The sequence below is a fragment of the Akebia trifoliata genome, chromosome 8 (genome assembly GCF_017979445.1).
Source record: "Akebia trifoliata isolate Shusen 1 chromosome 8, ASM1797944v1, whole genome shotgun sequence".
Lineage (NCBI taxonomy): Eukaryota > Viridiplantae > Streptophyta > Magnoliopsida > Ranunculales > Lardizabalaceae > Akebia > Akebia trifoliata.
In genome coordinates this window covers 14194782-14207633 of record NC_141382.1, presented here as the reverse complement: position 1 = coordinate 14207633, position 12852 = coordinate 14194782, and the positions used below count along the sequence as shown (strand labels likewise).

Below are 12852 nucleotides of genomic sequence, written 5' to 3'. Positions count from 1 at the left end.
CGAATATATAATGCCAAAAGTCAAATTCTCGTAACGTATTATCTTCAACATTCAATTTGCTAAGCTCAATTATAACTCCAAAAAATTTACAAAACCAGCTAAGCATGCCAAGCTTAAAACAAGTAATCAGAACAGAACATACTTGACGGCCTTTGGCACAAATCTTATTCAAATATGCCGTAAAGATTCTCTTGGACATGCACTTTCCAAATGAAACTAATTAGTGTTTTGTACAAAGAGTTAGCTCTTTCATCATAGCAATTCCCTTCAAAATTGCTCCAATTCTTCCAAGTGTGCTACAGAACCTTTCATAGTCAAAAGGTAAAACCAAAACATATCACAAAAATACAAAATTCTATTGCATTAAAATGAAGAAAAAGATCAAGTGACCTAAGTACGCAATGATTCTCACTAGAAACAATAGACCTTTCTACTCCAAGTTCATCAATTGTCCTGAATTTACAGCAAGACAAATCAAACATGAGACTAATTCTAAACTAAAAACATGGGTCCCAAAGATCACAATGACATCGAAAGTAATATTTGTCTATGGATACTAACTTAGATCAATTGTATATCAAATATAGTATACCCTCAGAATACATAAAACAAGATATATTACAAAAGAGGATGTTACAAACCTGAAGTACATTAAATCAATATGTCAAACATACTTTATTGGATGTCGTTCCAAGATAATTACATGCACTCCATGTTGTTATGTTTTGGGGCATCAAGTTTTTATCACGATGGAGGTAAATATCAGTGCCATTAGAGCATTATAGAATGATTATGCATTTAGACTTAAAATGATAATTCAAGACAGAATTGTTCATTCATGTCTTGTTAGTGCAATTTTATAAAGCAACAAAAAAAAAGGGGGTCTAGTACTCAATTATTGCATCAGATCTTGTACCAAAAAAAAAAAAAAAAAAGGATAATGCATCAGATCTTGTACAATGGTCTAGTACCCAATTATTGGATAGCAATCACACATCAGTGTTCATATATTTAAGACTTGTAGACCCTCTTCTTAATTTTTTTACACCTAATTAATCTAATCCATCTACTAATTAAAATTCAAAAGAAAAATGCATTACAAGAGTAAGCAAAAAGCTTACTATGAGTCACATTCCGCAACAATCAATCTCTCAGTGCCTTGACTACAACACCCAATCAAATTTGCCAATGAGTGGGCAATTGGATCGTATTCATTTCAAGAAGTATACCAACAACATATAGGTGATTAGATTGTTCACCCTCACTCATTCATCTTTCTTTTATTATGCTAGGAAATGAGGAATTTTTTTTTTTTAATATACTCATTCTTCTTTACAAAAGCAAAAATTCCTTTTCCAAAATCCAATTTCTTAAGATCACATAACATCTTTCATTCGTACCAACAAACACAAGATTCTGAAGGAAGGAAATAAAATTAATTAAATAATGCATACTAAAAAAACACTATTTAATAAGCATGAATGACAATGACAAGCTATCCCAAGTAGAAAACAAGATGTTCAACTTAACCTAAATTATGAAGCAAAAGTTACTTGTTTTGAGAACACTTAGACAATGCTCAATGATAACCCTAAAAAATAGTTCAACTTGATAAGCTCATACCTGAATAGCCAAAAATATGTCACTACTATATTCATCAAAATTCAACTATTTACCTTCATAAAGTATCAAACTCTAACCTCAACTTTGTTTAATCACAAACTTATTAAGAAACTAAGCAAAATAAAGAAACGTGGGATGGAGAAAGATTAACAGATAGAAAGAATGAAGCACCATATTTGATATCTTTTTCATTGGTATCTAAGCAAACAAAACTCTATAGGTCATTGGTTAAAAAAATGAATCCCTATGTGTGTGAATGAGCTGTGCGTAATATTAGATTGATTTTGTAATTAATCTCAGAAACCTGGTTAGTTGACCAATCTTGTATATAAATAAATAACAATTTGTTTCCCTAATTTTAGGGTGTAATTGTATCTAATTTTAGGATGTAATTGTATCGATATATTGCCTCTGTTTTGGAGAAGAATTAATATTGAAAATTATTCTACAGAAACTCTATTGTTTGAAATGGTATCAGAGCAGGCTTGATTCCAAAAACATCTGCAATAAAACAGTCATATACATACTTTTTCTTGAAGTTCATAGTCCAAAAATCATCTTCGTAAAGTTGTTGTGAGTCTGATGGCTACCACTATAGGAGCATCAACCGAGCTTACCCCAACACCAACACAACAGATTATCGTACACCAAGACAATTCTGCATTTCCAACCAGAATTACCCTCGATGAGACCAATTACCCATTTTGGTCTCAACTCATGGAGATGCGTATTGGCGCTCGCAACAAAGCTGGATATCTCACCGGAGAAACGAAAAAAATCAGAATCTGGAGATCCCAATCTTGGAGTGTGGATTACTGAAAATCACAGAGTGAATAGTTGACTTATTGACTCAATGAGTCCGTTGCTAATGTAGCGATTTATTCATCTCTTCACAGCCAAGGAGATATGGGAGCCTATATAAAAAACGTTCTATGATGGATCAGACGAAACCTGTATTTTTGAGTTGAGCTAGAGATATTACCAAGCAAAATGGTCGACCAGTATCAACATATTATAATGAACTTGTTGTTATTTTCCAGGAAATTGATCATAAAACTACCTCTCAGGAAGGAACAGTCAATAAATCCATTATCATGGTCTTTTTATAGTTTTTCTATTCTTCCAACAAAGACTCTTGGTCAAATTGGTCACTACATGAGTATAATTACTACCCTAACCCCATATTGCTAGAACTAAACTAAGGTAGATAACCCTTATATTCCCAAGTCTATCCTCAATCTTAAAAGGGTAATGTAATTAGATCAAGTTCAAGGGATTTTGATAACTTTACCCAATCCATAGAATTCTCTAGAACTTGTGAATAAAGACATTCTTAACCCTAGGTTGTTGGAAGATTAATTAAGCTAGATAACCTTAATATTCAAAATCCAAATCCATATTTACATGTCATCTAGCCTAATATTTTTGGATTTAACCCAAACTAATGACCTAAGACTCTTTTACCTTCTTCAAAAAATTCTTTAGAAACTATGACTTTTTACAATCCTATCCTTTTGATCATCATGATTGGTGTGACCTATAGGTGAGTGAAAGACTATCAAGTCTAAAGAGAGGAAAGGTAATTTAGATTTTCTCTATAGATTTTATTGAAAATATTGGGAATCCTATGATTTAGAACAAGTTTATCCTTAAGGATTTTCCAAAATCCTATAAATAGGACATCCATCCAAGGCAAAAGGATGAGGAGCTCAATTGATCTAAAATTATGTTCAAGACTCTCCTCAAAGTCTTCTAGCCTACCCAAACTCTATTCAAATCATTTCCTAAATATCTAAGAAGTTCTAACCAAGAAGAAGAAACCAAAATGGGGTTTAGTTTTAATTTTTTCTATGTAATCCCTTCTAAACCTTCATCTTCTACCTATTCCCCTTTTTACGTTAAACAAGGTTATTTCATACTTTTTTATAATAATATAGATCTTTATTTGCATTAGTGAGGCTAAGAGATAAAGAGTAAAACCTCTTAGAGGTAATCTCCTCTTATAAACCCTCAATAAGCTCTCAAGAGTATTAGAATAATTGTTTATTTACATTCTACCAAGCTTTAAATTTTTAGATTATTTATTCTTTACTTTCCTTGAAAATTTAAATTCCTATAATAGATTTTTCTAATTTTTTTTCTAATGACTTAAGAGTTAAAGAGTAATCCCTCATTGAAGGTAATCTTATCTTTCTATGTTCATTACATGCATATATTATGTGCATATACATCACACTACATTTCTCTAAAATAGCTAAGGGTCAAAGGTGGAGATCTATCTAGATCTATACCAAACTTTCTAAGCTAACAAAAATAGTCTCAAAGAGGACACATCTCATGCATAAGGTCCCTAATTTTTTCATGGTGGTATCCAACTCATAGACACCTCCTAAAAATTAAACCAACAAAAATATGCTCCTAAGTGAGTACATAACCCTAAGAAAAGTCTTAGCATCAAAGAAGATGAAATCCATGTGAATTCCCACTAAAATCCATGTGGATTCCCACTAAAATACTAAAGTCATAAAAATTTTCAGCAAGCAACATTTATGTTTTAGCTTGCTCATTAGTTTAATTCTTAGTTTTCTAAAATTAGACTATATTAATTTGTTTATTGCTTTTCTTTTCATAATTTCCTTAAAAAGAGAGTTTCCTAATTATACAATTTGGTTATTTATTGGTAATCATCTTAGGAAGAGAAGGACAAGGTGTCTAACACCTTCCTTGTCCCCTAAGTGAACCTTATTACCTTAGATTTCTAAGTAGAACATTTTCTCTTATCTTTTGGATATGTGAGTCACTACAAGCCAACAAAACAGGATTTAAAAAATCTTTTATAATGTCTATTCACATTTTAATTGAATGATGATGACTCCTAGATCTGTGTAGATGAGCTTAAAACCTCCCCAAATGTTTCAAATGACACTTTTAACAGACAAAAAACGAAACGTTACAAGAAAAAGTTGCTACAGAGAATCCACGTCATTATTTCAATTTCCATACATATGTCGTCAAGCCATTAGTTGTTCATCAACTTAGCACACTGCACATAATTTTGTTATGAGTCCTAATAATATGACTCACCAGGTGGCATACTCAATTGACTCCATGACGTGGAAAAATTTGGGAATCATAGATTTGTACGCCTTGGGATACACAATTCCCTCGGAATACACCTTTTTATGGGGGAGTGTAATCGTGTATCCCAAGAGGCTAATCTACTATACCCAAAATTGTCACGACTCATCATGTCATGGAGTCGATTGAATATGCCACCTAATGGGTCATATTATTACGACTAATTTTGTCAACAAATCTATGTTCTTTTTTTAAGGTAGTTTCATCCACAATTTGTCAATGAGCCGTGCTGGATTAACATTGAAATGTACTAGGGGGGGCTAACATTGAAATGTAGCAGGGAAGAGAGGGGGGAACCTCTAACACATCCACGTCAGCATGTGTACATTTTTCATGTTACTTCAGCATTACGTTTATGAATCCCTCTCGCGTCGCGAATCAAGTTGTGGAACTAGGTGGTGATAGGTATTGGTTCCACCAAACCAACGTTGACTTTCGTTAGACCTAATGATCTAATTTACTTGGTTACTTTGACATGGTCACATGACCAGTGGTGCACCAAACATCAATATTTAATTGTTAAGGGGATAAAAATCAAAACATTCATTAAAATATAGATTATTATTCACTTATTTATTTTTATTATTATTATTTTTGTAAATCATGTTCACAGTGGGTTTTGGCTCCGACGTATCATAATTTTATGAAAAATCGGGCGTGGCCAATTTAATCGACTAGCTTGACATGACAAGTTCAAATCATAGATCTACACTACTCGAGACATATGACTGCACTTTTCCCATAAAAAGTATATCTCAAGGAAGTCATGTTTCCCTGAAGAACGCAGATCTACGGTTCCCAAACTCCCAATAAAAAAGTGCATCTCAAGGAAACCATGTTTCGGACGAGCACTCGATTTGGTACGTGGCTGACATGACAAAGGCATAGACACAGCACCGTTTTCTTGTGTATCCTGATAAAAAGGATCTATGGTTATGTGCCCTTGCCCACACATCAGCCGCATGGGCCCAACCGCGCACATTCATCACGCCTCTAATTTTATAGGAGTTAGTGTGCCATGCACCAGAACTCCCAACATAAAACATGATAGAGAATATGCTAATTAGATTAAAATTTTACAAACATACATGCATATAAACCCACTTACCGCACCTGCATACAACCAAACACATGACCCTACCAAGCAACACAATGAGCCACTACTAATTCATGTACATTCATACTAGGCATATATATATATATATATATATATATATATATATATATTTTGATAGGCAACATTCATATTAGACATTAGTGAAACGCAGGTAATCCTTCTTGGATGGAAGGTCCACTGTCTTGTACCCCTGTGGGAACATCTCCATAGCCTGATCGTTCGACACACTTGGAGATATCACAACCGGATCACCCGGTTTCCAGTTCACCGGAGTCGCAACCTTATGCTTCTCTGCCTTCTGCAGTGAATCCAGTACCCTCAGTACCTCATCAATGTTCCGCCCTGTGGTCGCCGGATACAGGAAGCTCAGTTTAACCTGCACACCGAAGAAAATATCAAGAATAAGTAACTAACTACAAGGTGAAGGGTAATTTAGGAATATTATAAGAGTAATGAAAAGAGCACTTCTATCAACCCACCAAATTTTACTTATAGCACAACGATCTATATGATGTTTAATTTCAAAATGATTGGCGTATTGTAAGTATAAATTGATGTGCCAATAGAGTCTCTCATGGGAAATCACCTTCTTGTCTGGACCCACAATATGGAGAGCCCGAGATGGGACTGGGTTTCCACTGGAGTCTTTCTCGTCTGGATCCACCATGTTCAGTCGCTTTATGATCTCTCTCTTTGGATCAGCTACGATCGGGTACTTCACCTTGGACCCCTGTTGCATGCAACGCTCATCACAGTTGTATCACAAAGTTTATCTCAGCCGTTAAGTTAATTAAAACACTTCCTTGCCTCGTGGACTCCAGTAATTTTGAATGAGCTTCTATTAACACACCAACTTTTATTTGTAACACACCAACTACATGAATGGTTTATTTGCAAAATGATTGGTGTGTCAATAGAATCTCTGACTTTGCTCGTGAAAAGATTCAATGCCCATGACCAAAAATGATAAGACTGATTTTGTAGTGTAACATTTAGGTCGGATTAGTGCCACGTGACATTTTACGTAGACCTTTGACTTTGACAGATTAGTTAGACTGTTAAAAGAGTACTATTACACGTGGCAAACAGGCCAGTCATACGACCCAACATTCAGATTTGTTTTACAGAGCGAGTGCTGTTAAGATAGGAACCATTACGATCAACCAATAAGACACACGTACACAAAACAAACAATAATAGGAGGAGGAAGTGATCAATCACCATGTAGGCATCGATGTCCTTAATCCATTCTCTGTGGGATCGGATGTCATCACAAGAGAGACCCAATAGTTTCACCCCTCTTTTCTCGAATTCATCCGAATAAGCTGCAATCTTTCCTAACTCGGTCGTGCACACTGCCGTGAAATCACCTACAAACCCGACCAACAAACATTAAATTTAAGCAACAACGAAGCAAACTCTCACCCAGAGAGGATTAATTAATTAATACAAACCAGCATGAGAGAAGATGATAGCCCAGTTGTCTCCAATGTAGTCGTGAATCTTGAATTTTCCATGGGTGGTCTCCACGTCCAGGTTTGGAACAATATCTCCTATCGTAAGTCCTGGCATCTTCAACACTGCGTTAGAACTAAGATGTGTTTGTAGTTTTCTTTTTTTTTCAGTTGTTTGTGTTATGCTATGTGAGAGTTGGTGCTCGGGAAGAAGTTAAGGATATTGTGAGTTAAATAAGGTGAGTGGGTTCTCTGCATGGAGAGAACGTGTCATGGTGGAAGGAATCGTGGTGTATCGGTTCTGTCAGTTTCATAACCTCCTAACATGTGGATCTTCTTTTGTTCTTTACGATTCATGTTTCGCTCGTAAATGAACTGCCTTTGCACTTGCTATTTCCAACACCGTTAATCTACAAACATTGTGGGAATTTAGGCATAATCAGTGAGGTGTACAGCCATGGAAACCGAAAGCTGTTTAACTTGGTAGGACGTAAAGCATGGTTTAACTTCACAAAAATTCGAAGGTCAGAGAAACTGGCTGAAAAAATCTCCGTTCATGCCCAAGCAGTTTTTTTCTAGAGTAATGATATATGGTGATATGCAGATTTATATCCCGAGGAAAAAAAATATACGGTTATAACACATGCCACATCAGGAGAGTATTTTGAGTATGCCATGTGGGATAGTCCGGTTATCACTGACTCTTTTTACTATGAAATAAGAAATGTTTGATCTTAACAAAATTACATCACCGTCCAGTAATTGGCCAACAGTGTTTACGTGGCATGTTTTGATTGGAGTTTAAAACATATTAGGCTCACAATCAAGGGAGCGGATCCTCTATGGTATGTTTTCTGTAATTCTCTATAATTAGGGGTGCATATTAGATCGGGCCAAACCAAGAACAGGACTGAGTCAAGGCATTTCGGATTGGTTTAATTCGATTTTTTAGCAAATCGGTTTGGTTTTAATTTACAATTTTGAAATTTTAGTTTGATTCTTGATTTAGGAAATTCTAGAACCGAACCAAATCGAGCACTCAACCAAATTCGTTATATATATAAGAGTTGGGATTCGTTGACTCCTAAAAACGACTCATAAAAAAAAAACACATGAGCCCAACCTTTCAAACACAAAATCCATTGGTTGAGATTTATGAGTATCTTGAGAACACAAATCTCGGAGATACTTATCTCAAGGATAAATCTACACCATTGGATTTTGCATTTAAAGGGTTGAGATCATGTGTTTTTTTCATGGGTCATTCTTAGGAATCAATGGATCATAATTCATTATATAATATACTAGCGGATGCCCGTGCCTGCGGCACGTGTGTGACATGTGCACGTATTCGTTACCCGTTGAATCTCTAACAATTATTAAAAAAATGTAGATATAGAAAAATCACAGAAAATCACACAAATAAAAATCACGACCCCCCCCCCCCCCCTCCCCTCTTTCCCTAATAAAAACAAAATGAGAGAGAGACCTAAGCCTAAGACCTTTCCTCCCTTCAATAGTTTTCATGTGGTTAATTTTTTTTTTTTCTTAAAATTAGTTTTGGATTTCAAAAATGGAGAGGATGGTTTAAGAGAAATGGAGAGTGGGGGTGGTTTTAGGTTGTTTGAGTGGGAAACAATATCCACCTTAGGATCTTCCCAAATAGATCTAACACCGGAGATTATGTTTAATACTGAGACAAAAACCCTATTTTATATGTAGGGCTGGGATCCATAGACAACATTTTAGACAACGTGTTTGTCTTATATGGGAAAAAAGTTTCAGAATCGGCTGATTTTTTGTGAGGGTGATCTTTATGGTGAGGGGATCATCCTTGCAAAAGATCAGCCAATTCTGAAATTGATAATCCTAGTTTACAAGTTAATGAATCATGGACTGTTCATTTTAACCACTAGTTTGTAACCATTTTTCATAGGGTTAGAAGTTTTAGAATCCGCCCATTTCAAAACTATTTTGCCATATAGGACAAAACGTTGTCTACGGAATGCTACCATATATATAATAAATATAATAAAAATGAGCTCTCATTGTTTGCTTTCTATATTCTTACAAATTTAGTCACCAATCTGAATGGTCCAAATGACATGGCCTTAACCATCTAATAAGTTTCAATTTTGGAAAAATCACTCGTGTTATTAACTAGATAATTGAGATTGTAGAGATATTAATAATTATAGAGGAAAATTTGAGTTTTACCTCAATTTACTCCACTCTACTATTCCGAGAAGACACTTTCCTGATAGCACCAGTGTGGTACCTGCCAATAATTCTTCGACAATCAAATTAGAGTTGCAGAAAAGATGTCACTAGTATTAGCTTCAATCTCCAGGAGATCGAAAAAAAGACCTTTAGCCATGGATCCTTCTTTTATTATATAGGATTTCCTTAAGATCAGGGTTTCCCCTTTATTCGGGATTTGCTCATGGGGCATCTCATGATCACAGGGATCCTAAACCAAAAATGGAACCTTCCTTATCGTGCTCTAAGAATTTTGGGATTTTTCCAGAGTCTTAGAGCTTGTTAAGCGAGGTAAAGGATCGCGCAAATTTTTTAACTTGGTCTACCCTATCAATCACGACAAATTTTGAAATATGCGCTACCTTCTTGTTGAGCAGAGCTGAATTATTGACATGTCTTGAATACCATTTACCTTACGCAATCGTTTTTCTACCATTTAATTCTTGTCTTCATTAAGGCACGTGCAGGATCCTAATAAAATATCAATTTTACCCTCTACAATTATCCCCTCTTAAGAAAGTGTGAAACCTCGTTGTCATATCTAGAAATGTTCCCTCTTTCAAATAGGTGTCATCAATAGTACGCAATCTTTAATTATAATCATTATGTATGTTCATCAACATCTTGTCACATTAAATGACATGCCATTTCAAGTTCTTAACGATTGAGATGATATGATTCCCATCTCTAGTCGTACATGTGTCCCACTAAGTGCCTTACTAAACCCTAAAGTAGTAACAATTAGGTTAAGTGGGTTTTTGTTAAGAGGGCATGTCCTCTTTAATCAGTACCTCAAAACACTGAATTATCTGTACTTTTTTCCAGGTATTTATCTCAATTTTCGTCTTTATTTCATTACTTTAGATGAATAATTGTGTTAAGCCTCCATTTATCACATTTTATGTTATATCACGTTAAGTTAGTTTAATTACAAAATAATTGTAAATATTAGAAAATTGATCGTGTGTATTCACTATATATATCAATGATCAACTCATCCAAATGGACACCACATCACTTAAGCAAGAGTGCAATGCAATCAAGAACTTAGATCAAGCATGCAGTAAAAAATAAATTATTAATGTTTCTAGAGCACTGCGACACAATGAATTCTCAATGTAACACAGTCCTCCTTGACTGGCTCGTCCTAAATTTTTTCCATGTTGCTTCACACGTGAGATTATACGCAAAGAGTAATGACGACTATATTTGGATCATCCAAGAACACCTCAAGTTTATAAATAGACCATTTTTCCAATTTAAAAAGAGTCATTGGACTCTTGTCCATTCTCTTCTTCTCTTTCAATACCCTTGGCATTTTCTCTCTAATTTTTATTTTCTAGTTAGATTTTAATTCAACAACTTCTGTAATTTCTCAAGGAGATAATGTACATTGGTTATCATGAATACAAATGTTATTTCTCTTGTATCCTTGCCATGACTATAGGCTAGACTCCTGATGAGTGTCTCCAAACACTCAATTATACGCACATTTTCTGGATATTTATCTTGATTTTTGTACCTATTCTCTCTATATAAGAAGATAATAATCATGATAAGCCTCAAACCACCACGTTGCATGTTAATTAGGCTTAATTATATATAAATAAATTCATTTACTAGATAAATCTAATTACGTGTGTTTCTTGTGCAGAAAATCAACAATTTGGAATCAAAATCTCAAGGCAAAAGCATTTGGGCCCACTTGGAATGCCCTAACACTTTGGAATCCTAATCCTTGGGCCCTAATCTTAACTCATATTCTCCTCTTTTGTCTTTTTGTGCAAAGAAAAGTAGAGGCTACTTTTAGACTCTTCTACACACATTTTTCTCTATAAATAGAGCCTTCATTCTAGAGAAAGGGTCCCATCTTGGTTCTCTTATCCAAGACTCCTTTAATCTAAGGCTCTTTGCCTATTCTCTTATTTTTTGTATTTTCATTTTCTAGTTATTTCCTTTTGGCTAATTAGTCTTGTAAGAAGTAGAAGAAGAAGAAGAAGAAGTTGTAATTTTCTCCATGAAATGAAGAAAAGTTCTTTCATCTCTTATCTTCCCTCTCTTGCAATGACATTAGGCTAAGTTCCCCTCCATTGGAGAGTGGAAAAGCCTAGAGCAAGTTCTTGTGTTATTTTTAATTTCATGCCTTTCTTTTATTTAAAATGCTTATGAATTCTCTTTAAGTTTCTTGCACCTATTATTCTTAATATAGATACTTTATGCTTAGATTAGATCAAGATAAAGTATGCTTAAACTAGATAATTGGTAGTAGGAAGTTTTCAAAGAATTCTACTTTGTTTATGTTCCTTATTTCATTTATTTGCAAAACTTTCCGATCTAAGGAGCTAATACCAAGCCCTTACGATTGAGTTATAAAAAGGCTTAAAACTAAGAATTGCTCATCAACATGTTCTAGGTAGATCCACCTCTAATGGTTTTAATTTCATAAGTTTACTTGCTTTTAATTTCATTTACTTTAGTTTCTTTTCTAGTAATTTTACATTTTCTTATAAGTTCAAAAATACAAAGAAAAACAGTTTTAATTCCTTTTAGTTAATTTGAATTTTATCTTCTTAGCTTAACTCTATTCCTCCTTTCTCTTGGGTTCGATCCCCTACTTGCCCCACAAGTAAGGTAAACGTAAGATTTTATTAACTCCGGTGAGAAGAACAACAATGATAGTCTCATCAGATTTTGGCGCCGCTGCCGGGGGGAAAGGTAAAGGTAGTAGTGGTAAGTTTTGATTTAAAATTTATTTTTGTTCATTTTTATTTTATTTTATTTTTTTTCTTTTGGTTTCATTTTTATAAGTTCAAGTGTTCTTGAGATTTTAAGAGAGAAGAAAGAAGAAAAAAATATTGAAAAAAAAAAGTCATTCTCGTTTTCTTTTTCACCCTTGACAGCAGAACTTAAACTGACTGTAACTTTCTACTCCGATCTCCGATTATCTATTAGTGTATATCGATTTGGGGTAGAACGAAATTTTCTATAAATGTTACAAAGTCAGCAAGATTAGCGGTAAGTCAGATTCTGTTTTTGAGTCCATTTACTATCATTTCTACTAACATTTCTGTTTTGCTTCTTGTAGGTGAACATTTTTTTTCTTCTTTTCATTCAATTTCCTTTAATCTTTAGTTAGGTTTATTTCTATTTTAGAAACTCTTGTATAGGATTTCTTGTAATTTTTATTAATTATCCAAGAAGGCTTGGATTGTAATAGACTAAGGAAGGACGACGGGTGGACAATACCGTCACGGCTCCTTA

At 34.4% G+C, this 12852-nt stretch overlaps 1 protein-coding gene across 1 annotated transcript; it reads right to left on the bottom strand.

Annotated features, from left to right (window-relative positions):
* Positions 1 to 5987: 5987 nt before the first annotated feature.
* On the bottom strand, positions 5988 to 7515 carry PER1 (1-cysteine peroxiredoxin 1). Its single transcript, XM_086450925.1, has 4 exons — positions 7333 to 7515; positions 7100 to 7248; positions 6465 to 6608; positions 5988 to 6254 (listed from the first exon to the last, which is right to left on the bottom strand). The coding sequence occupies exons 1-4, from the start codon at positions 7448 to 7450 to the stop codon at positions 6009 to 6011; spliced, it is 657 nt and encodes a 218-aa protein (XP_086307051.1). The 5' UTR covers positions 7451 to 7515; the 3' UTR covers positions 5988 to 6008.
* Positions 7516 to 12852: the final 5337 nt, after the last annotated feature.